The sequence below is a fragment of the Mycteria americana genome, chromosome 1, assembly GCF_035582795.1.
Source record: "Mycteria americana isolate JAX WOST 10 ecotype Jacksonville Zoo and Gardens chromosome 1, USCA_MyAme_1.0, whole genome shotgun sequence".
Classification (NCBI taxonomy): domain Eukaryota; kingdom Metazoa; phylum Chordata; class Aves; order Ciconiiformes; family Ciconiidae; genus Mycteria; species Mycteria americana.
The window spans coordinates 43,986,009-44,010,883 of record NC_134365.1 but is presented as its reverse complement, the minus strand read 5'-3'; the positions used below and the strand labels follow the sequence as shown (position 1 = coordinate 44,010,883).

Genomic DNA, 24,875 nt, shown 5'->3' with positions numbered 1-24,875 from the left:
AGGTCAGATTAAATGACGGAGTTTAAGTACAGAAATTCACATGGTGTTTGCCATAGGAGGCTGTAGGAAATTGGGGAAATGAAATTACTACAAAAGAAAGGGGAAGCTAAGTAGCACTGGCATTTGGAAAAAAAAAAGGAAATACAGAAGTAGGACTAAGAAAGCATGGAATCACAGTAGTCAAGGTATGCTCAGACACTTCAAATTTAGAGGCAAAAAGAATAAAATAATTTTCCAGGAATGGCTTCCTTTTCTCCAAAATTTCTGATAAAGGATTTATACATGTATGACATACACAGCATTGCATATTACTGTGTGAAAGAAATATCTTCCATGCTTTAGGGTAAGGAAGTCCTGTGAGTCCAGCTCAACAGAATTAAAAAAAAAAAAACTTCACAAAATTATTTAAGTTTTTATGTTGCAGAAGAAATATTTTAGAATTTTACTACACTTTGGAGACCTATTTTGGGGGGCCTATTTTGGGGCCTATTCGCTGATCCAAATAGTAACTCAGTCTTACCTTCTTCCATGCTGTCCCTGAATGAACCTGAATGACTAATCGCTCGTGGTCTCTCTTCTAAGGATGTAGCACTGCCACACAGTTGGGAGTCATCATACAGATCAAAAGAAGTGTCTTGTGCAGGGATGCTGTTTGAACGCATCATACTGGGTCCAGGAAGGTTAAACTGAGATAGGTTGGTTGGACTCACTGGAATACAAAGCTTTATTAATGAAGCACATTTCCATTAAATGAATTTTGGTTCTGCACAAAATTGTAATGTAGGACTAGCATGGTTAGGTGGACTTTACGCTGTTGAGAAAATGAAAGGCTTTTATTCCTACATACAAAGCCACCGCAAAAAGGTGAAACAGATGATCTCCGAGGAGCTGGAGCTGGATGAGACTAATCCTGTAAAACACATGGTAACACTAACACTGGTGTCTGAATACACACTTGTTCACTTTGACAGCCCAAGACAGAAAATCAATGGGAGAGATTCAAAAGTTAAAAGTTAAAAAGGAATAAGAAGTAATAAGTATTTTTTTATAAGCAGCTCTTCTAATAAGTCAGTATCGGTATTTTATTGTTATATACCTATATTACCATCTGCTGTTAATACCAGAGTTTATTGGCATATGCAAGACATATTTATCCTTTGATTTTCTACAGCACCTACCACTATATTAGGTTAAAATTCCTGCATAGGCCAGCTGAATCTCATCCTAATAAACAGGAGTAGTCCAATCATTCATGGTTGAAATCCAGAACAGCGTTGATGAACCTACTTCAAGCTTTTGCAAAGTTTGTTTGCCAGTAGGAAGGAAAGCCTGGTTATGGTTCACTTGGACCACATGAACTCAATGCCTAGAAGAAAAAGCTAATTGTCTATCCAAATTCAGCCTCAGTGTTTGGACTTTTATTTTAGCTCATGCAAGATGTGTCTTAAATCATAAACTGCCAGAGAAGCTGTGTTGTGAGAGCAAATTATTTCATAGGGCTACGATAATGGAAAGAAGCAAAGGACAATGGCAAAATAAATTTTAAAACACCCTGATCTTATTGCTCTCTGTTGTGAGTACAAGAACTATGACCAAAAAGAAAAAGAAAATAATTGTAAGCAGAAAATGATAGAGTGAGAGAAACACTACTTAAAAAGAGCTGTGTCTAAAACTACTGCAAGTTCATGGAGGAAATCCAAAGCAGTGGCTTGCTTAGCCAGGATTCAATTTCATTTTTAAAAGTGGCTTTGTTCAACTTCTTTTCCCATATGTAATAAAGACCAACATTTGTATGTCTGATCAAATTTCTTTTGAGTGATTGTAACCTACAGATGCCATAAGCTGTGACAGAGTGACAGAAGTGTGAATGCTTCAAAGGTCGCTGTTAATTCCACAGTAAGGCCCTAAAACACAAAAGCTCATTGTGAACCTAGGTATGTGTCCAGCGTGGTGCAAATAAATGGTTTTCTATTAAGTATTAAAGACAAAACAAAATAATTAACAAAACTAAATTTGTCTTGGATTAACTTGAAACAAGATCCAGAGGACCCAAATCTAAATCTTGACCTGTAATCAAATAAATCTGAAATGTGACTCACATCCTAAAATATTATATTGCATTCAAGGACGGGATTTGAATTGGGCCCAGTGCAGTTATAGCCAGGTCCGGCCACAGAAACGCATTGGAAAGGCCTATCTCAAAGCAAACCTGTATACAGGAAAAAAGTACTGTTTAGTGTCTGCGTCGACATTCACTAAAATCACTGGAAAGAATCCTACTGACTGTGAATCCTAAAAGATGAATAGCTTTGAACTAGAAGCTAATTTCCAGCTCTGCCTCAGATTTTCTTCTCCTTGGGCAAGTCATAGAGAATCTTTTCTTCTGTATGCAGAATAGGAGGTACCCTGGCCTACTCATGAAAACCACTGTGACTTTTCCTTCATTAGTGAGGTACCACAATATGGTGATGGAGATGTTAAATTATCTAGTTTGGCAAACTAAGAAATATGAATGGTTGAATTTCATGATTCTATTCTACAGTGGGAGAAACAGTGAAGGGAAACAGCATTTACCCAGGTTGGAAAAGTGATATTTTCCAGTTGCAGATGAAGACATAGCTGAAGGAGAAACAAGCGGGGACTGACTGCCAGTGTCTTGGAGGCCTCCAGTTGAATGGGAGCGCAGCCATTCCTTGCCTTCCTCCTGACTCGTCTGCCGGGATGATGGAGTATATCTGAAAAACCACAGCTGACATGCTCAAAACAACGACAAGGTGATGGTTTGGAAAGAAACAGGTGTCACATAAATACCCTTCACCAGTTAGATAGAATGAAACCCTTGGAAAGCATCAAGTCTAGTCAAGTGATTATCACCAGGGTAAAATTTACCATCTTATTACAACAGAAAAAGTACAAGACTTGAAACCCCTTTCACCTTCATCCCCCTCCCCAAAACAGCATTCCCTTCCTTTGAAGAGGTATGATGATAAACCATAGAAGACAGACAACTGAGTTGACAGGAAAGGACTTCAAAGCTATAGGAAGTGTACAGGCTGATGCAAAAGCTCGGAAGCTGTATGTCTAGGACGGGGGGGAATGGACAGACTAGAAGCCAAGAAATGTGAGTAGCCGCTTACAAAATGACATCTGCCACAGATCGTGTGGGCAATTGGTTAGATGACAGGAGTGAAACAGATCAACGACTCTGAAAAAGGAGTTTGCATCGGTAATGACAGCTACTCATGGTCATACGCGCAGTCTATCGCTCTGAATGCTACTTGGCACTGGGTCCTGCCCCAAACTGGGGGGAGGGAAAGGGACAGGAAAAATCCGCAATTAGCAGAAACAAGTTCTCTGGAAGGAAGAAGTCTGGCAATCAAATCATTCATCAACTGCTTCCTGTGGCAAACCAACAAAACAAGTGCAACTTGACACATGGGCTAAGAGGGAGAACTGGTAACTCACTGGCCCAGCCTCTTTTGGCTGGGCTGGAAGAGGGGCAATTCTGGCAGTGGTTAAACATTAAAATGTGCAGGCAGTGTGGGTCTTAACCAAGAGATTGTTTTCAGCAATAGCCTGCTTCATTCAGCACAATCTCCTGCTGAGAAATGAGCACCTTCTTCACCACTGTCATGAGCCATCAGTGTTCCCCGAACAGCAGAGCAGACAGGGCTTTTGATACTCTGGCTTCAGGCTTGCAAGGCACAAGTATTTCTGCTTAGAAAGCAGATTAAATGAACATGTAAGTTCTCATGTTGTGCTTGGGGTTTTGTACGATATTTTACAGCATTAAAACATCTTGTCCTGATTAAATATTTACTTCCTTTCTCCTTTCAAAAAGACAGCTATGATTTTTGCTTATAAATGTGGTAGAGCAGAGTTACCCGGTGGTTATCGGATCAGAAAGATGGAAAATGAGAATTCAGGATCTGGGCCTTGGACTGGGATGTCTGCACATTAAATCAAAGTGACGGTCTTTTTGGGATAACTGATCAGGATTATATGCCTATAAGCTGTTTTCCCACTCCATTTCACTTTCAGCTTTCAGCCACCATTACAATCGTACAGCCACAAACCTCAATCATCCCATTGTACCCTTGCAGGGTCCCCTTTATGACTCTTTCATGTCCTCCACCTTTTCCATTCTCTCCCAATCTGAAGTGATTGTTTTGCGATAGCAGGAAATTCGATTAAATCCTTTTTAAGGAATGGATAGTGCAGAAGAGTGGAAGGTGCTATCTAGTGACAACACTTTAGCACTATCTTAAAATTTCATAAAATATTATTTATCAATAACTCAAGAGATTTAACTGTGTGATTTCCGTGTCTGGAAGGCTGCAGAGTGTCTGTGTGCATGCACATATACCCTTGCTTGCCAAATCTCCTTCCTGGATTAGGGAGATAGGCTGCCATGCCTGATGAGACCAGTCGTGTTACCTAATGATCCCCCCTTTTAACCATGGAGGGCAGAAGAGGGTAGATGACTTCTGTTTTCTGTGATGAAGACAGCTCTAATTAGTGGGGAATTAGTAGCAAAGTTGGACTCTGAGTATTGCTGGACAGGGATCAAGAAGACTAGCTGGAGCAGGGCTCATTTTATACTTAGAAACCTCAGCTATTAAAATTAGTGTTTTCTAGCCTTACCCTTTACTAGATCTTCAATTCAAATTGCATGAGTGTTTGCATTTAGAGTTCAAGTTCAGATCCACCTCTAAGATGTTGTTTTTCTCAACAATGTTTTCAATAATTAGTCCCACTGAATTGCAAAAGTATCTTGTTCTATCTTTTTTAGCTCTCCAGGATTCAATGCCTTTTAAGTTTCATTGCATAAGAAAACTATCCTGAACAGTTTTCACTTTCCGTGATATATCTTGAAAGGAAATTTATTTACTAGGCAGACTTGAAAATAAAATGTCCACTGTTAAAATCTACGGTTTTTGGTTTGAATCTAAGTAGCAAGAACTCTGTTCTAAACAGTATCAACAAAAGGAGAAAGAAAAGGAAAGACAGTGTAGAAAAAGTTACAGAAAAAACAGAGAAGTAGCAGTCATGCTCAAAAAAATATATACCTTAATCCCTTTTTGGGTAGTGTATTTCTGTCAAGCTGCATGCTGTTAAAACAAAAAAAATCCCTAAGGACATACAGTAAACAGGACTGCTCAGAATTACAAATTTTAAAGGTCTAGATATGCGTGCATAACAGAAGGTCATTTAATGCTCTTTAATATATCTTTCATGATAAATCCCTGACTCATTGGAGGGGACAATAGGACACAGACTGCTGCACATCCATTTTTCATCTAGACATGCTCTGGGATGGGTCAATAGTAATTTGGAGGCTGTCCAAGTTAGAAAGAAATCCTTCCTTACTATTTCTAACCTTCCTACAGCTTCACCCTGCAATCTGTGTGAGAATCATATGGTCACAGTATGCATCTTTATTTTTCACAGTTGCCTATGATATGCCAATAGATTTCCAAAAGAAATGAAGGTTGCGGCACCTGCTAAGAGACAGCATGGCCTCGCCAGAAGCCAAATGACAGCTCTGCTTGTAGAAATATGTGCTAAATATACAGACCCTTGGCTTTCTGTTGTTGTGGGGCTCACATCATAGTAAGGTGATGGTGGGGAAGATGAAATATAGCACCAGAGCAACGTTGTTCCATATTCACGCACACGTGGTGGCAGAGTGGCTGATCACCGGAGATCTATGGCTGGAGTTTTCCTAATTTAAACCCCATCCCTAGAAGGGCACCCACTAGCCTTTCTTCAAATAAGTGTCATTTGGGCATTTCCTCATAAAGACTTGGTAGATCGGTCCCTGACTAGTGTGGGTTGAATTTGAACTAGTTACCATCACGTAAGTGTTGCAACATTTTTCCCTTAAGAACATAATTTAGTGTCACCGTATGGATTAAATTGTGAAATGGCTTTAGAAAGTTTCTGTATTACCTATTACAATCACACCTCTGAGAGCAACAGTAACGTAGGACCCTTCCTATCCAGGAAAATTCTCATGCCTTTATTAAAGGTAATTTTCTATTGTGCGGGGGGTGCTGGAGGCCCCACTGCCCCGTACCCTTGATCCAAATGGGTAAAGACAGTGAAAATACTGTTGGCATTAACAATCCATTACCACTAGGGCTCAGACTAATGGAAGTAAACCCCTCTTACTACCAGGAATTTTTATAGGCAATTTTACTGGTTTAATTTAGGGCCTTGGGGAGAAAGCAAATGGAAGGAGAAACTTTGCAGGATTTCAGCACAGGCCCAGCTATCATGGTCCATGTGAGAGTAGTCGTCTATCAGGCAGAGGACTAAATTTTCAGCATTTTGCTCCCAACATAACTAAAAGGACCAAGAACGGTTGGTAAAAGAGAACATGAATTTGAATGCATGATTCATGTATTTTTTAGTTCCTTACAGAGAAGAACAGGGCCTTGATGTTCCTTTATGCACCTCGAAATTTCCAAACAAATAAACATGATGATAATAACAAAACCAGTTTCTTCTGCAAATACTTCAAACACCCTAATGAACAATACATTTTCAAATATTACTTTAACTTGAAGTTCTATGTATTTCAAACTAATCTATAACACATTATCTAAAACTAAAGGAGCCAATCAGTGCTCCTTTAAAGTAATCCACAAGCCAAGAGTTATAAGTCAGTCAGATAAATAGGCTAGTAGTGACCATAGGATTTTGCTCAAAAACTTTTGAATTCAGATACCCAAATGAAATAGAGGTGAGTATTCCTCAACATGAGCATGGAGCTATCGCAACTGCGTAAAAGTGAATGTAGCAAACATTCATTTTGCTTTTCTTAAATACTAAATCTTATGAAGATGCTCCTAGATTTCAGATAATTGCATGAAACTATTAACCATGGTTCTATGTAACTATTAATTCACTATGTAACTATTAATTCAGGCCCATAACTGCTCATACTTTTTTAGTATCTGAAAGCATTCCTCCACCAAGAAGCTGGGTATGTTACTTCTACAGGAATTGCAACTTTGGTAAATAGAACTGAACTGTAACGTGCAGTGATCCCATTTGGACACTACCAGCCTGACCTCAGTGCTCAAAAGACCTCTAAAGATGATATGAAAAAAGGTCAGTCCTTTCCTGAAAGAAGCAATGCATTAATGGAATCTGTCCCTTTGGCTCAAAACAAATACCAATATAAAGTGAGGCTGAGAATATTGTACTCTTCCGGAAGCTTTCCTTTGCCGTGTCAATTGCCAAAAGCAGTCTTGCAGGAAGATCCATGCATATGTAGGCTGAAGTTATCAAGCCCACTGTATCTCCATTCCCTTTTCTTTATTTTGCACTGCTGAAACTGTCTGCAAGTTCTCTAGGGGAAATTACAGGAAGCCTTACAGTTCTCCAGTTCGTACCTGCCCTTGGTATTGAGGTTAACTTGGGAAAGCGCCATAATGCTGTATCTTTGGGCTATCCCTAACTGTTGCAGAGCTGTTTAGGGAATAAAACAAATTATTACAAGCTAAGGAGCACCTAGGGAGGTCTAGGGCAGGCTGGGCCAAGCTGATATGGGACTTATAAATCAGTTTCTACAAATGGCTGAGCACACAAGAAAATCTGATACATGATGCACTGTTTCACACCTTAAAACTACAACCATCAACTATGGTGATAATTTAAAACAACTGAAAGTCTTGAAGAGCTTAAGTGGATTCCAATGCACTTTCATGGCCCTCAAAACTAAACTTCCTTTTAAAGTAAACCAGAGCAAGCCAGTTGTGTAATTAGAAACTACTTCCACTCTGCTAATCTTCAAATGCAGTCATTATTGCTGGTGAGACCACTGTTAATTCCTATATTTCTGCATTTTTATGCATCCCTTGCTGTGTCACTCAGACCAAGCAGAAGAAAGACACAAATCTGCAATGCCCAACAGCATTTAAGGGTTCAAAATAGCTATTGGTGATGTGTCAACCTGGAAAATTTTATCAATTAAAGCCAATATTTCACCAATTAACCCAAGTAGACACTTTTATTTTAGAGTATAAGTACCTGTATGATTTATTTTAATTCCTCTAAATTGTTGTAAGCTAAAATACAAGTGTCCTCCCACACAGGGAGTTACACTGCTGTAACAACAGGAGTAGACTTGTCTAAATAAATACTGCTAGTGCAAAACCAGCAAAAGTCCTGAGGGAGATGCAAATTTTGCTGAAAAAGCAAATATTATGCTAGTATTTACTGAACCCATTTTCTGGTTATTACAATGCAAAAGCATCTCATCGAATGACACAAAATTTGGCTGGAGTAAACTTTGACACTGTATCTATACAGCAGTTGCCAGGGAGTTCTGTGTTTATGCCATACCATTGCTTGGTGGGTAGCCTGAAGACCTGGTGTGGGCAACGTCTGATCCTCCCCGGAGGTATGTGTGGGCAAATGTAGCCGAGACCTTGCAGGCTTGCTGTTTCCATGGGAGGTGACTGCTTTTTTGGAGGCAGTCAAGGGCTACTCTCCTTAGCAGGAAACATAGATGTACCCTGAGATTTTGGTCTCATTTTCTGGGTCCTTTCCAGTTGCATCAAATCCTTCCTACAACTCGATGTCCCAAAGTGTTCAAGTTAAAGCCTCAACATGAAAAAGTAGAATGGGATAACTACTTTCTGAGACTTACATGTGATACTTGCATTTTCAAAATACTGGGAAAATGCTTTGTTCCAGCAATAGCACTACAACCCCTTAGACACTGTCTTCTTTCTGCAAAATAGCCTCATCATTTTCCATTTTGTATCTGTGCAAATATATCCTGCCCTCTTATATCCTTTCAGGCTAATAAACCATTGATCACTAGTCTTTGATAACTCTTTACCAATCGGTCAAGCACCTTACTTGATTTCCTTCATTTGCTTGTGAGAATGTACTCCAAAACAGCACCTAAAGCTTTACTAAGTTCAGGATTTCTTATTGTATCTAATTCCTCTCCTCTACTTACAAAGCCTGTTTTCCTGCAAATGAATTAAATTAGCGTTACTTAAAAGGCTGTTAATGACAAATCCGATGTTATCTGTTACTTAACCCATTCTGTTTAATATCCTCCGTATCTTTCCAGGAACCGAGGCAAGGTGGCCTTGCCCACAATCCCCTCGTCCTCCATCCCAGCCCTCCTCTTCGCTCCTTCCTCGGCACAGACCCTTTGAAACCTCTTCAGTCCTAACGACTGCAGGGCTATTTCAGACTGTCTGAAGCAGGGAAGTGAAAAGTTCATCAGGAGCAGTAAATTGGGGTAATCTTTAACCTTTTCATTCCCTCTTAGCATGCTTGCCATTAGTGATGCTTAGCTATCAAATTGCAGTTAATGCTGCAACGAAGCAAAGCCCTGTTTATTTGTATCATCTGTTGTTAGCTCTCTCTTCTCTTTTAGCTTTCCCTAGGCTTTCTGTGTGTAGAATTTATGTTGCTCGCTAATTGTATCTCATTTTGTGCTTCTGTCTTTCTGATTTTGTCTCTGCATTGTATTAGTGTATCTCACTATACAGACTGCTGATATTCAGTCTTTTGCAAGCTCTAGAGTGACTGAAGAAAAAGAATAAGCCTCTTTGCAGATAATTTCTTATGCCATGCCAGGCTACAACTAGTATTGCCAGAGGCATCTCAAATATAATCTGAGTTTACAAAGGAAAAAGGACATAATCTGTTGCCAAACATATCTGTCTCTAACATTGCAAACCAATGCTTTTGTTGTGAAAAAATACTTTGCTACATGTAGGTTTTAGTGTATAAAACAGTTTAGAAATAACACAGCACTTGTAACAGACCTTTCAGAAAAATCAAATTGCAAAAACCCTACTGGGGCTATAATTCAAGAAATGACACCATTTTCTCTAGGTACATATATTTGTTTTGAGGCCAGATCAACATGATAAATGGCTCTCTCTGGACTCAATCATAATATCCCCATATGGACAAATCTGAAACTTAAAAATATTGCCAAAGGCAAAGTATTTGGAACCACTGAAATTAAGTCACTGAACAAATACATAAAGTATTAGTAGTGGGGGTTGCTCAGGAGCTTATGCCAAACCATTAACATTTTCAATGTAATGTTTAACATCCTCTGTATAAATATGATCTTTGGCATAAATTCATACTCTTCCACATCATCCTATTGACCTCACCATCCATATATGTAGCACTAAAAATTAGTGAAGGTTTTTATAATCTAACTATTAATAATTAACTTTCTAAGAAATATCGTCACATTCAGTTCATGGCACACAATGCAAATTACTATTTAAAAATTAAAGGCACAGTGCAAATTACAAATCACTTATGTATCAGTGTATTTGTAACTATTGTTGTTATCATACCTTATATTGGTGCAAACACGTTTTATAGTGTTGCATTTATATTAGTAAGAGGTGTGATCTTAGCTGACATAGTAATACTTATGAATGCAACATAAGAGAATGAAATCTGCGGAGAGTCTCCATCTGGATTTGGCAAAGAGTTGTTTAGGGGTTTGGTTTTGTTTGTTTGGGTTTTTTTTTTAATGCTGATTCACTGAAAGTGAAATCTTTCCATAGAAAGGATTGGTATTGAAAAATCTCTGGGTTTAAATAAAGGGAAAAAGTTCTTAACAGTGTATGTTTTTCACTTGTATACAAAAAAGATCTTTTTTTCCTGCAACTAATTATATATTTTCTAAACAACTAAGTTTAACCTTTAAAAGTTTAAAATATTTCTGACTGGCTCAGTATAATCTTCTTTTTTGGATCAAAGGCTAATGAAATATTTAATATTGACTTTTCAGTCCCCATGTGAGATAAGAGTTTCACTGTCAAATCTTCAAAATTTTCACAGGAAGTGAAAATTACTTACTGCCTAGCAAAGTTTATTTTTTCCCTCTTGCAAAAGTCAAATAAATATTTCACACACACACACACACACACACAAAATTAAAAAAATAATCATGGTACAAGTGTGCCGGGGTGGTTGCACCACTTTATAATACAAAATAAATAGTAAAATATCTGCATGTTACGAAGAGCAAGCAGAGGAAAACCCTTCCTTGCTTTTGTTGGTCTGTTCCAGACACTCAGCAGGACTGTGCATATAGTGAGGGTCTCATCTTGTAAACTGTCTCCCTGCCAGTGAAACTGCATTTTAGTAAGGATCTGTGTAATGATTACCATGTAAGACGCAACTTGTCAGGACTGGGCATTTCAAGGCAAGAGTGGTCAGCTGAAGGCAGGGGCCCGCCAGCTCTGCCTGTGCTTTGAGCTGATGGGAAGAAAAGGGGTGGGATCCCACTGCTGGAGAAGATTTGTTAGCAAAAGGGCAGCGATACAGCTTTGGAGCTGCCAATTGCTGGGACAGCAGGTAGATCCAGCATGCAGGAGTCATTCTGTGGCTGTTTAGATTTGTCTTTAATTAGACAATATCTCCCTTTTCTCTGGTTGTTCTCCAGAACAAGGGAACAAAAAAATTTCTCGAGATAGAAAATGTGCTTGTAAAACCTTAAAGGCAGTTGATTCCATGCCCAATGCCTGCGATTACCTTCAGCTTTCTTTTCTTCCTTCCTTCCTTTTTTACATAAAGGACTAAGCTGCTAATTAAACAGTGTCCCTTTAGGAAAACAGGTGGAGGGTTTATTTTTTTGGCTCCTGTCCTTTTGCGTCTCACTGGTTTCGTGGTCACTGTATCTATAGGCAAGCTCACCTTTCCGAAAGAGTAGATCTGACGCTTCCAGTCCTCATGAGCAGGCTCTGAACCTCCTGAGTGCTTGTTGTCAGTCCAGAGAGAGAGCCATGATGGCTAAGAGGAAGGTCAATAGACTCGGAACTGGTGTGAAGGCTAGTCATGGACTGGTAACTTGGTGTGTCCTTACTGCCCGCTGAAGAGCTGCTCAGGTTTGCAGCCCACACAAGACCACCTGATGTGAAAGAGTGCACTGAGGCGGGACTGGAAGCCAAGGAGTGACTTAAGCTTACAACATCTGCATTTAAGTCCGAAGGTTTACTGAAGAGGGGGCTGCTGCTACCACTTTGCCCACCTGCACTGCCCATGCTGCCTGTGCCCGAGGATGGCGATTCCAGGCTGCCTTGCCGTGCCAATGTGGTACTAGGGCTGGGCATTGCCGATGTGGGTTTCACACCTTCAGTACTGGGTGCAGAGGCAGCTTTACCACTTGCCTTGGCACCAAACAACCTAAATGTAAAACAAATAGCTTTAGAGAAACTGATAGCCACATTAAACATTCATGGCGTAACATCCTAAGAGCCAAACTACACATTTTTAATTACCGCTACTAAAATCATGCCTACCTAGTTGATCAATTGCATCGCAAAATTAAATTCACTTAACCATATCACAATAATCAGGCTTTGTTTCATTAGCAACAGCTCATTCACTCCAGTTCAGATGTGCTCTTTGCACATACAGACCCTCCCAGAGAGAGTTAAAATAAGCACATTTTTGTCTTATTAGTGCATAAACAGATTACACTTTCACCCAAATTCAGGAATTAAGCGTTCCCACGGCTAAGTCATTAGCATATAAACCCTCCACTTCTCAAATCAGCTAAAATGATTGCAACAAACACTCGCAAAATCCTTCATAGTTTAATAAACACCTAAGTATTTGTGTAAAATTTCCCTCTTGTTGTTCTTTTGCACAGACGGTCATGCGGTCATCGGTCATGTAGTAACCATTCAGACAGAATAAACTGCACCAGAGCTAAATGGGCTCAGTTTGTCTCCAAGAACAGTCATGACAGAGGTGTATTTCACATAACTGCTTCCAGCAATTCTATAGAAGAAAATTCTACAGTGATGATGAAAAAAACCCCCAAATCCTATAAACTATTGAAATAAAAGGTCATGTGATGACTTCATGTTTTACTGGAAACCTTTTAAGCTGCAGTTAAGGTGCAGCTCATAAATTAATAAGAAATAAATGCAAAACTTATCGTGATGTGAAGTAGGCATGGCTAATAACATAAGATTCCATTTCACGTATTACCAAGGCCACACAAATCAGCTGCAGCTCCCCAGCAGCCTGGAGGTGCTGTTTTGGTAACTAGGCACAAGAGGGCACTATTGGCTTTTTCGCCAATAGTGCAAATGCTCCATCCCAATATATACTTCATCCAGATTTATACTTCCAGAAACGTTACAATAGAGCATTTCCAATTGAAATTTCGCTTTGTTAATGTTTTTGATGAAAGATGTAACAAAGCTGCTAAGATAATGTAATGCTTGTAGCTGAAGCTGCCAACAACGTGAAAGCAAATACTTTATTTTCTATAGAGCTCTTCAGTTCTCCAACCAGGCTATGGCATCGCCTGTTCCAGTAACAGAATGTGCCTGAATGAGGCATCCTTCTTCCCTTTGGGGGTTTATCAGAGTATTGAGAGGGAACTTCTCATGTGCCTGAATATTCAATAAAAAGTTAGAACCATAAAACATCTCGAGTTGGAAGGGACCCATAAGGATCATCGAGTCCAACTTATTCTAGCCTTCACACTGTTGTTATGGGAATGTACCTAAAATGCTCAAAGCTCAAGGAACAGCCATTTCAGGTCTGGGAAGGTCTTTAGGCCTTAGAGGAATAATTGCGTTGTGTGAAAAAATATTACCTTTACCCTTTTATCTTTTTGCACATGATTCTCTGTTTGTGGCAAAAGATGCCCTGAAAAGGCTTTTTGCCCAGTGCTTCAACACGTTGAAAATCCCTGCTTTATATACTGCAACTTCAGGAATTCATAGAAAACCACTAACCTTCGAAAGGTGGGTGAGGCGATATCTGGGTATTTGGATCCCGGCTGCCTAAGTCCTGGCGTGCCAGAGGCACTCGCTGAAGTTGGGCTGGATTTGGGGGAGCTGGACAGCGAGACGCTCTCGGAATCAGACACGGCCACTTTCTCTTTTTCCTTGTCCGTCTGGTTGATGGTGACGGGGCTGGACCGCCCGGACCCGATCTTGCTTGGCTCTCGCAGTTTGGTGGCAGCAGCACCAGCAGACTTGCTGCTGACATTGGAGTCGATGCTGCTGGTGCTGGAGCGGTGGCCGCCCCTGCCAGGGATCCCGCTGCCACTGGATTTTGATGGGCGAGGCAAGCTCCGATACTGGAGAGTTGTCTTCGAGTTCATGTGCAGAACGCCGTCATCCTGGTTCTGGGAACCATCTAAGCTCGTTTTCCGCCCTGCATTGGACTTCCCGCCGATGGCTGAAGATTTTGGCATTTTTCCTAGAGTCGCTGACCCGCTTGTGATAGTTGCTCCGCTTGTGGTGATTATGGTAGAAGAGCCCATCCCAGACTTCTTGAATCCAAAGGACCCCGTAGCAGTTGATCTCCCAATGCCAGAGGGAGGCTTTTTTCCTTCATCGCCGCTGCTTTTTCCTGCATCTGATGGAGAGCGCTGAATGGAGGCTCCTTTCAGGGGAGTTTTCACTTTTTCTGAAGCTTTTGCATCATCTGTTTTTCCTAAATAAAAGTATATTTGAAAAGGTCATTTGTGTTTAAGCTGTAATGTCTCAATATCTAATTTTAACACTATATGGTTACAATTTCAAAATGAAAAAATACACAAATAGAAAAATTACCCTAAAAAACCAGACCAATTTGGTCTTTAGTCCCCCATCAGCAGTCAGTAGCAGGTACGATACATTATAGGTAAGCATTAAATATTAAAAGCTTGAAATTCTCCTGAGAACTTCCAGTTTCATATATAGCTGGAGAGCATAGATGTAGAAAATTATCCTGAATGAACCATAAGGAATTTTATTTGGCTTTTTTTTCTATTAATAGTATTTCTATATGAACTAAATAATATTTGAAAATAAAACATGACAGGTAATTAACATTTCCAGAAGTATGACATTAATTATGCATGTAGAAATTAGTGGTACTTATTGAGTTCTTTTGTTTTCACTGATTACATTTTTTAGCTTATAACTAAATTTGTTCTGGTTTTAGTTACACAAAATTATCAGGGAGAGATTATGTTGTCATGGTATGAAACTTCTTGATCTATAACGATATCAATTACATGAGTTAACAGTCTTTGTCATATCCTTGATATCTTTTCAAGATTTTTGATTTTCTGAGAGACTGTCTTCAGTGCTGCAGAGACACATACCTATATACCAGATATTTCTACATAATGTTATTGTGACATTCAGAAAGTTTTCAATGAGGTATTTGCTTCTATCTTAAAAGAAATACCCTCTTCTTACTTTTACAAACAACTTTACAGACAAAAAAATGCCATTTCTCTTCTATTCTAATGTGTCTTTAAGCATCTACTGTATGCTCCTAATAAGGAACACATATTCAGCATAACAATGTTTTTAATTCACTCTTCAAGTGATTATGGAAGTTTTGGAGGTGGGTGGCCTAATTTGTCTTAAGGAACTAAACTGTAATAAAGACCAACACCTACAAGTCAGAACGAAATCCACCCATATTTTTACGCAGTGCATATTTTATGCTACACAAACACACACACATGCCAAGATACGGATCAGACTCCTACACTGCGAACACACAGACTATTACTATATACTTCAAAAATTAAGGCCTCCATTCTGTGTTGCACAGTGGCTGCCCGCTCGTCTTCAGCAAAATGGAAGATCTGAGAAACTTAACTTGGCATGTGGTAACCCTTGTAGTATCTCCTTTTTTAATCACTATTACAGAGGTGTCATTTCTGCATTCATATGACCACTGACTGCAGCAACGTTCCTCAGGGATCTTACAGACCAGAGGCTGGCCAATGTTTAGCAGTTCCAAACTGCAAAGAAATAAAGGAGGCTCACAAAGGATTTGAGTTTATTCTGAGGAGTTCTTTGCTAGGTACCTTTACAACTGGCGGTTAATGCATGCTTATGCACTATTTTGTCAGGACAGGACAAAGGTCTAGAAAATGTCCTATAAAGGGTTGATATTTCCCTAGTAAAATGATGGATTAGATGGGCTTAAGAATGATGTCTTCTGGATTTTTTGCTTCAAAACTAGATTGCAAAAGTGGCTACTAGTTCTAAGAGGCCTTTCAGAAGAAGGTAAGAATTCATCTAACGCTGAAGAAAGTGTGTAAAAAGATTTTTTCGATTTCTTACCAATGGACTATCAAATACCTGCAGTATCTGGAATGTGATAATTCAGCTTCAGTTCAGAAACACTCATTCTGAGTCCCCTGACTTGAATGTTAAACCTTTTTATCTCAGCTTCTAATCTTTAGCCATTTCTATGCATATGTGCAATTATCAAAGGTACAGGTTTTCTAGAGAACAAAGATAAGGCAGACGTGAGTCCAAAAGTACCTTTAAGAATTCCCTAATAGAAGCTGATGTCCTTAAATGATAGTAAAAACAAATGTAATCACAGTTTATGTTATGGATACGTTCATGTATGATTAATAAACTATTAGCATGCAGTGTAGCAAACTAACAGTTGTAGAGATGAACAAGTTAATATATTATTACAATCTTGGCTTGCAGTCATTTATGAGAAGAACTACCAATATGCTTACAGTTCCTCATGTCCGTCACACACTGATAATATCCATTAATTATTTTTAGGCCACTAAAGATCCCTTACTGCTTATAAATGGAATCTAAGTATAAAGCCTTAATTTTCAGTGCTGTAATCTGAACTACAGAAGTTTCCTACCCGGGGTCTTGAGCGCACTTGTTCCTGCTTTGTGCCTGGACTGAGTTGTTCCTACTTGTGCAGTCATGCCTCTCCTCCAGGATCCGGTCTGCGAAACAGAGAGAGATGCTTTCTGCCCCCCCTTCTCTGACTCTTCAGACAGCCCCGAGGGAAGGCCTTTCCACTTGCCACTGCTGTCTACGCTGCTGTCAAAATCTTCCTCTGGTTTCTTCAGTTCTTCAGTGCTGCCCCAAGTTTCGCTGTCCGTAACTGAGCGCTTCTCCAAGTCCGTCTTCAGCTACAAGAGATTTGCATGAGAAATGGTCAGTCTCAGCATCTTCAGTGTTTGCTGATTTCTTAAATCACAGGAGGGGAGGAGAATAAGCATATTGATTTGTTTGTAGCAAGGGCCATGGAACCTTCCCTTCTAAAACATTAGTATCCTGGTCCCAAAAGTTTAAACACATTCCCATTTTGGGAAGATATTTTTCTTTTTTCTTTTATTTTCAAAAGATTTCAACTCTTTCCTTCACAGATAAACCATAATGAAGTGAAACATAATTTACTCTAATCATCAGTGGTGATACCCTCACCACTCCTCAACTCCCTCTGAATTTTACTGCGCTGAGAGGTTTTACTAAAACCTTGAATGGGGGAATTCCTAAATATACTACTAAAATCACCTCAGTCTGGTTTCATGCCTTTTCCTATGCAAATCTTCCACTGATCAAATTAGGAATATTGCTCCAGCAGCACTGAGTATGTCGTGCCACTACTGAGCAAGGCTAACATCTTCAGCAAAATTATCAGTGCTACAGCTGATGGCTTTTCTACTGGTTTGTCTCCTCCGAAACAAATTGTTTCCAACAAGAAACCCACTCTAGCTATATCAGCTAGCAGAGCAGCTAGAAGAGAGACTTACGCAAGCACTACCCACCAGCGGGGTGAAGGTAACCAGCTGGGGTCACGCTTGCTCCAAAACTCAGACCCATGTGGAAGATGCCCCAGTGAGGACCTAACACCCCTGCAGCATCTGCTTTCCCTGGTGCGTGCTGATAAGGGTGTGCTGCAAGGAACAGCCCAACAAGACAGACAACGTAGAAGCTGTGAAAGCAGCTTAAATAGAAACATTGGAGACTGACCCTACCCTCTGTGTTTGACAAGACTCGTGTTCTTTGTGCTGACAGGCTGTTCGTTGTAACCCTTCCTCCTGTGTTTTTCTTCAGCCTCCTGACCTCAGCCTCAAGCCTTGTTTGCACATCATCATCATCACACCAGTCCTGCTTACCTCTGCCCCTCTTTAACAGCAAAAAGTGGTGCTGCTCTCACGTATCACTCTTCATTACTTTTGTCTGATGTAACCACAGCCCTATCCTCATACAGCCAACCTAAGCAGGACTGCAAACCTGATCGCATTCAGGGGAGGGCTATTTATTATTCTGTGTTGCCACAACTCCTTCTCCACAGAGACCCCTCTGGCTGTTTCCTAGGCACTGCTGTCATAAGTAGGATTAATACTGATTAGATGACCGACAGAATAATCAGTTGCTGTTTACATATTTGTCATTTGAGGCATACAAAATGCAAAAGCTCTCTGCACTTCTGTAATTTCATATGTGCTTTGGAGACGCTAGCACAGATTTGGGGTAAGGATTGATGGGAAAAGAGCCCAAGCAAACATCTACGCAAATATTGCAGGGTCCTTCAGAAGAAAGTTTTCATTAGTGTTATTGTTACAACATCTGTAATGCTCCCAGAAGTTTTTCTCATAAATGAATGGTTATAAACACATAGCTATACATTTTTAAAGCAAACTGCATCATTTCCAAGAAATGATAAGTATACTACTTTCTAAAAGCCTCTCTTCATGATTATGGGATCTGAAAAGTGATGTTAATCCTCTTTTAATAAGAAAACAACAACAAAATATGCAATTTCTGCCTCAGGCTATAGCCAGCTTGCACTGCTCTGATCACTTAAAAAGACTGCAAAAGGGATCTCTGTGTTGCATGAGTATGTCTTACACCTGGAGAACAGCTGGCAAAATACTTATATATTCTGCTCATCTCAGCTTCTGACTGAGATGCAGGCTAGCGTGGAGTACAGTGTGTTCTGATTAATCTGCCTGGTAAAGGCAGACCTGAAAAGGTCTGTTCCTAGCCTTCATAACATAAAGCAACTCTGGCAGGAAAGCAACATTTGAACACGTGCTGCATCTCTGTGTATCGCTGAACAAATTGCAAATGGTATCTGGTTGAACAGATCCCTTGAATGAAAGACCCGCAAAGAGTTAAATAGCCTGAGATTTCCCAGTCATGACGATGATGATGCAGTGGAACAAGTAAGCCAGGACTAGCTGGCCATCACTGTTGATGTGAAAGGGAAGAGCTGATCTCCAGTTAGCAACCATGAGAGACCCTGACGGGGTAAGAAAGGCAATGGTGAGGGCTAAAGAATGCTGGCATCTGTGCGAGTATCTTTGCGCGAGTACGATATCGGTCTGAAATCTGCCCTGCTGCAGATTAAAGTAATCTTCATTCCCAAAGTAACTGTAGTTCCCCATTGTCTGGAGGAAATGACAAATATGTGGTTTTCTCCTGTTGACAAAGTCTGCCATAATGTACATCTACAAAACAGATCTCTGAATTGCAGGCACTGGCTGCCTGCAGGAGTCTAAATGGAATTGGGAGTGTCAGTCTTCTGTCCTGAATACTTGACATCAAATCACTGGAGGCAACAACTCTTCCCCTATGCTGAGTGTTCATTCTTGAAGCTCCCTGCCTGCAAACAGGAGATGACATGGAAGAGAATACTTTTCTATTGGGACTAACTCTTCTGTTTTTCTTTCTTTTTTTGGGGGAACTGAGTCCTGCAAGCATTCTGTATTATCTTTTTCATCACTTGCAATTTTGAGGGGAGCTGGGAAAAAATACTGGGATACCTGGCACAACACAAGGGCTTTATACACATATATACACACACACACACACACACACACACATATGCATTACGTATATAGCTTGTAGCTGTACGCTGTTCAGAACTCTATTTTGACACGATACATTGTCAACTTGTAGGCCCATGGGACACTTTCATTCCTGGACCTAACTGGGGACAAGAGAAGCTCTGCCACCTGTGGGCTTCTTCCTTCAGCCTCTTTTCTCCCAGTGGAGAGAACAGGGAAAGGACAGTACAGCCTATGTATTTCTGCCCTGATATGCGTCAGCTTATGAAAGGTGAAAACTATCTTATTTTAAATTGTGCTACCTGTTGAAAGAGATAGTCCAAATGGGATGATGTGAGTAGAAATCCACCCATAACAGGCCCAATCATATTGTGGTTTTTTTGTGTTAGGGTGCAGCAGGGGCTGGGAGCTTCTTGGGGTTGGGACCAGTGGGGGCTCCCCCAGGGCGAGCAGAGCAGGGTCTTGCCAGCCGGCCCCTTCAGCAGTGGGATGTGCCCTGGGAGCAGGGCATCTGAGGTGTCAGCCCACGGGTCAGGGTTGGGTCAGCGGGGTCCACGGGCTTCTTGCACACAAGTGTGATAGAGGAGTTTGTAAAATATGAATATTTCATTTGTTTCAGAGTCATCGATACTAAACGTTTTTCTTTGTTATCCTGCGCGCTTGTGGGGTGTTACAAGAAACGGCAATGAAAAGCTACTCACCTGGGCATGAGTGTTCTTCCTTGAAGAGGCAGTTATATTGGAATAAGAGCTGACAGATGAGGTGGTATTCAAATCATCCGTGCTGAGGTTGTCAAGAGTGTCACTGAGGCCACTACTAACTGAGCTGCTGTCATCCCAGCTGCAGAGAAAGGAGCACATCTACTTTACATACTGTGTGTCAATAGGCAGAAAGCATCTCAAAATCAATAGATGCGATTACTTATTCTTCAAGAGGTTTACCAGAAAATTTTCAGTAGTATTTCCTAATGTACAATGAATATTAGTTTTCAGACTTTTTAATTAATTATTCACTCACTGTCAAGTGGTTGCTTGTTCAATTAATGAAAGACCCAGGTGCCTTTTAAAAAATTAACATCAGGTCTGAGCAAGCACTAGTGTAAGTCATTAAAACAGGTTGTTTCATGCTTCATTGCAATCCCATTCAGTACACCGGCAGGGAAATCCATTAAACCTACCTGGTATTGCTAGCCAAAGCATTATTAATAGCTTGGAGAACACCTGATGGATTTCCAGGCTACAGAAAAACAAAAGGAGTATCTCTTCTGCAGCCTAATCAACTGTCAGCAGGAAGCCAGTATTTCCAGAAGTTTTATTTTCTTGTCTTCAGCCTTTGTCTAGTGGGTGCAATGTCATCAGAATAGCATTCCCTGACAATAGAGTCACCAGAGTTGTCAGAGAACACTTTATACATCTCTCAGGAAACAGGCTGTCAAGTCTTCTGCTTTGGGAGATTGAGGCAGAGGATGCAAATGAGAGAAAGGCTACTCTTACAGAAATTGCATTTACCTACTCTCACAAAAGCCTTGCTTTTGCACGGAAGGAAGGTTGATCTGTGTTTCTCAGACCTTTGTCTACACAATTGCTTCTCCGTGGTGTTACAGGATGACTCTTAGCTTATTGCCATATACAGCAGTATACTCCCAGTTTTGCTGCATCTCCACCTGTTAATCTTGTTTTGGATTGTTCCCAGGCCACAGAGTTTGAAAAATATTCACCTTATCACTTGCAGTGGGATTCATCTCCTACAGTTTTAGCTATATAAATGTTAGGTATCTCATTTAAGCTATCTATCTAGGTGCCCTCTCCAACCAGTACAAAGGCAGCGGCTCCTCTAGGAGGTAATTCATCCTGGCTTAAAATGTCTCAGGTTTGTGGGATGAACTATCCACTGAAAGTGCCTCTTTATGTCTTTCCCTTTCCTAGAGAGGAGAGGGTTGACAAAGCTTGTTCTAGACACATAACTTCTGGAGAGACAAAGCTAGGTGACATGTTTATGCATGCTGGTAAAGTTCAAAACACAAGAGAGAGTACATAATACCCTTGTTTTGCTGTAGCCTACGTCATGAGCTGCCTTTTACAAAAAATCTAAAATTCAATCCCACAGTTGAGTTAAACCTCAGTCCTCCTGCTACCAGTCATTCAGAGCAAACAAGGAAAATATCTGTGAATCCTTATTTTACAGGTGGTGTTTTGAGAGATTAAATTCACTTGCCCACTTCTTCATGGAAGGCTTTAGAAAGTCATAACAGTAGTGACGGTGAATTGCATGGTACAAAATGTATGCTGATGCACCAGAAAGTTCAGTGCACTAGTCTTGTATCATAGCAACTGCAGCAAGCATTAACTTCATTTTATGAAAGGTAGAAAATCACATTAGTGAGCCAGCTCAGTGACAAGATAAACATATTTCAGAGGGCAAGAGTTTATTACAGTGCTGCACTTTCCACCGTTGAGTACAATGACTACAAATAAATATGTCTTCTGCAACATTTCCAGGTAATATACACACGAGTGATTTAATAATAAAATTTAATATCTAAGCAATTATAATATCATACCTTATAGGTTGCCCACATTCATCTAAGAACCATCTCTAAAGCACTAGTCATCTATACTTTCTGTATTTTTCACTGTCTAATGTGATACGGAATTTTATTGATGCTAAAAGCCATTATTCAAATGCTGTGTACCACATGGGAATATACCTTGTATAACAGTGTTAAGACTGAGAACCTTAAAGACGGATAAAAACATAAATAATATAAAATGTGGTTAGGTTTTAGAAAAGATAATATGCCCCCATTAAAAGATACTATTAAAAAGGAAAAAAAAAACAAATCATAAGCCAGATCCAAAATGAGATATATTGGGTACTTTCACAAGCCACATGAACTTTTAATGTAGGACATTCATGTCAATTAATACTTGGTCATCAGTTTTCTGAGTCATTTTCTAAATTCTGAAATAGTTCAGCTGATTCAAAAAATATAAACATGTTCTCCACAGCTGAGGTTTTCAGGCAAAAAATACTATGATCATGTTTCCTTTCTATTATGGTTACTCTGTGGTGTTTCACGCTCATCACACCTCACTCACCAGTGGATTATTAGTGGGTTCTGGGAACACTCACGGCCATCTTGTAAGATATATAGAAGATTATTTTGACACCTCCACTACTGACCTTTCAGAGTCATCACTATATTTGTCTGGATTTTTTCTTCTCTTATGATAGGTGCTCAAGATGTTTTCTAAATTTGGGGGCTTTCACACCCCCAAAGTTCTACTAATATTCAGTATGCATGTAAAACCCAGGAATATCCAAACCCTCTTTCTTTCCTGTATGGCATTTTTCTAAGGACCATTAGAGAAACTGATTCCTACTTGAAGCAATGTTTTGTACCAACCTTTTGAAAATACATAGTAAAAATAGAAAACTCCAAAAAACCAGACCGTATCAGCCACCCTTTTGGCAATGAAGATCATTGTTCTATGCTTATTTTAGTGCATTGTCCAGAGTTGGTTTAAGTTGGTTTAAGTTTAAATCTTTTATCTTTCAGCACTTACTGTTTCCACCTTTTCAGCCCTCTTTCCTGATATCTAGATAGTATAGTCGCTATCTGATGAGTTGATATAATTTTTGGATAATGAAGATGCCTTATTTATAATTTGGAAAAAATTCTTGATGATTCATTTCTCCTTTAAACTAGCAAATGTATGACAAACAAATCTGGTAAAATTAGATGTGCATCACCTTGAGATTGAAAACCCATTCTTGGGAGTCTGCAGCAAATTCTCACTGTAATTTTTGTTCTTGTTCCTCCTACCCCTCATCAAAACAATATTCATTGTCAAACTGTACCTAAGGGACTTAATATAGGCTTTTAATATACTGGCTAAGATTCAGCTTTCTTTTTCATTTTATCTTTCATTTACTTTTCTCTTTTTCATGCATCCTACAGAGTTTATGACAGGTCGGGTTAGCACCGCTGCTTATTAATGCCTGACACCACTTCCCTTTTTAAAACCGCATTTTAGCTACTTAAAACATTGGCAAAATCTGCTTTTTTTTTCTTGTTGGGTGTCAGCCTCAGGTCGATTTCTTTAGAAGAAAATGTCAACAAATGCAGTTCAGCTATCTGGGACACTGAGGCTAAGAGAGAAATGCCCTGTTTTGACAAGTTCTGGCAACTTTTTATTTGAGAAACCCCTGGATCCCAGGAAGAACTGGAAAAGAACCTTGACATTCAGCAAGCCATAATCTTCACATTAAGGATGTGCACGTTGCTGTTTCTAAGAAGAAATCCTCTCAAATCTGGAGAACTTATAAATCTCTTCAAAATCACTGTTTGCATATGCCTAACAGAGAATTTTTTCAACTAACTGGCCAAAGGTTCCTCCCTACCCAGCAGCTCAGCTCAGCCTGCTGCGTGTTGCCTAGTTCTGGGTTCAAATCAGCAAACGGAGAGCAAGCAAACAGCCCAGCAGTCACTACTCTTATTGTGGATGTATGTAACAACACAGTTTTTGATAATACAACCACAGACTATTTTCTCTCTAGAAATGCTTCATTAATTTAGTGCTTATAAGAGGTCTGCTCTAGGGATGAATCTGAATTTTGCATTAAAGCAAGCTGCCTTCTGTCATTTTTCAAAGAAGTTGAAAGACTTCTGTAACAAAAGGGACTATATGAAGCATGATTGAAGCCCCTGGTGTACCAGACTCCCTGCAACCTGCAAGATATTAGGTGACTGCTTTAACCAACATTTTTAACAAGCTGAACACCAATATAGAACTTCTAATTTTCTTTAGAGCTTAGCATCTGACTTGCGAAGATGTAATGCATGCAAATGTGTGCTTTGAACCTATAGTTTGCTGCAGGGGTATCTTAAAATTTAGGTTACCAGCAACTCAAACTGCATGTCAAAAGCCAGCATCTATTTTTGGCCTTACTATTGTTGTACCTCAGCTTTCCATCTGTAAAATGGACACAATACATGCACACATGAGTTTGAAAACACAGTCTCTGATAACTGCGGATACTCAAACACTACACTAAAAAGCACCTTAGAAGAGCCCCTTTCTCTTTAGAAAAATGTTCAAATGGCATATGAAAAATAAAATAAGGGGCTGCACATGATAAATAACAAGGAATACACAAAATGCCAAATAACTGCTTTACAACTGAACACCCCCAATCTACACATTATATAAAATAAGGACTTTAGGGACTGGAGGATGCTGTTGACCAAACCATGATTGCCTGAAAACCT

At 39.8% G+C, this 24,875-nt stretch overlaps 1 protein-coding gene across 14 annotated transcripts in view; it reads right to left on the bottom strand.

The window, feature by feature from the left end:
* Positions 1-24,875, bottom strand: part of NAV3 (neuron navigator 3) — a 564,703-nt gene that overhangs the window by 48,263 nt on the left and 491,565 nt on the right. For 10 of the 14 annotated variants that reach the window (XM_075495976.1, XM_075495912.1, XM_075495921.1 and 7 more), the window contains 7 exons: positions 20,305-20,443; positions 16,660-16,936; positions 13,767-14,472; positions 11,707-12,195; positions 5,070-5,111; positions 2,575-2,735; positions 521-709 (listed from right to left, as the gene is read on the bottom strand). In XM_075495976.1, the coding sequence (XP_075352091.1) occupies positions 521-709; positions 2,575-2,735; positions 5,070-5,111; positions 11,707-12,195; positions 13,767-14,472; positions 16,660-16,936; positions 20,305-20,443 (2,003 nt within the window). The remainder of the gene's footprint in view (positions 1-520; positions 710-2,574; positions 2,736-5,069; positions 5,112-11,706; positions 12,196-13,766; positions 14,473-16,659; positions 16,937-20,304; positions 20,444-24,875) is intronic. The other 4 variants (XM_075495951.1, XM_075495960.1, XM_075495998.1 and 1 more) reach the window with 3 other exon arrangements.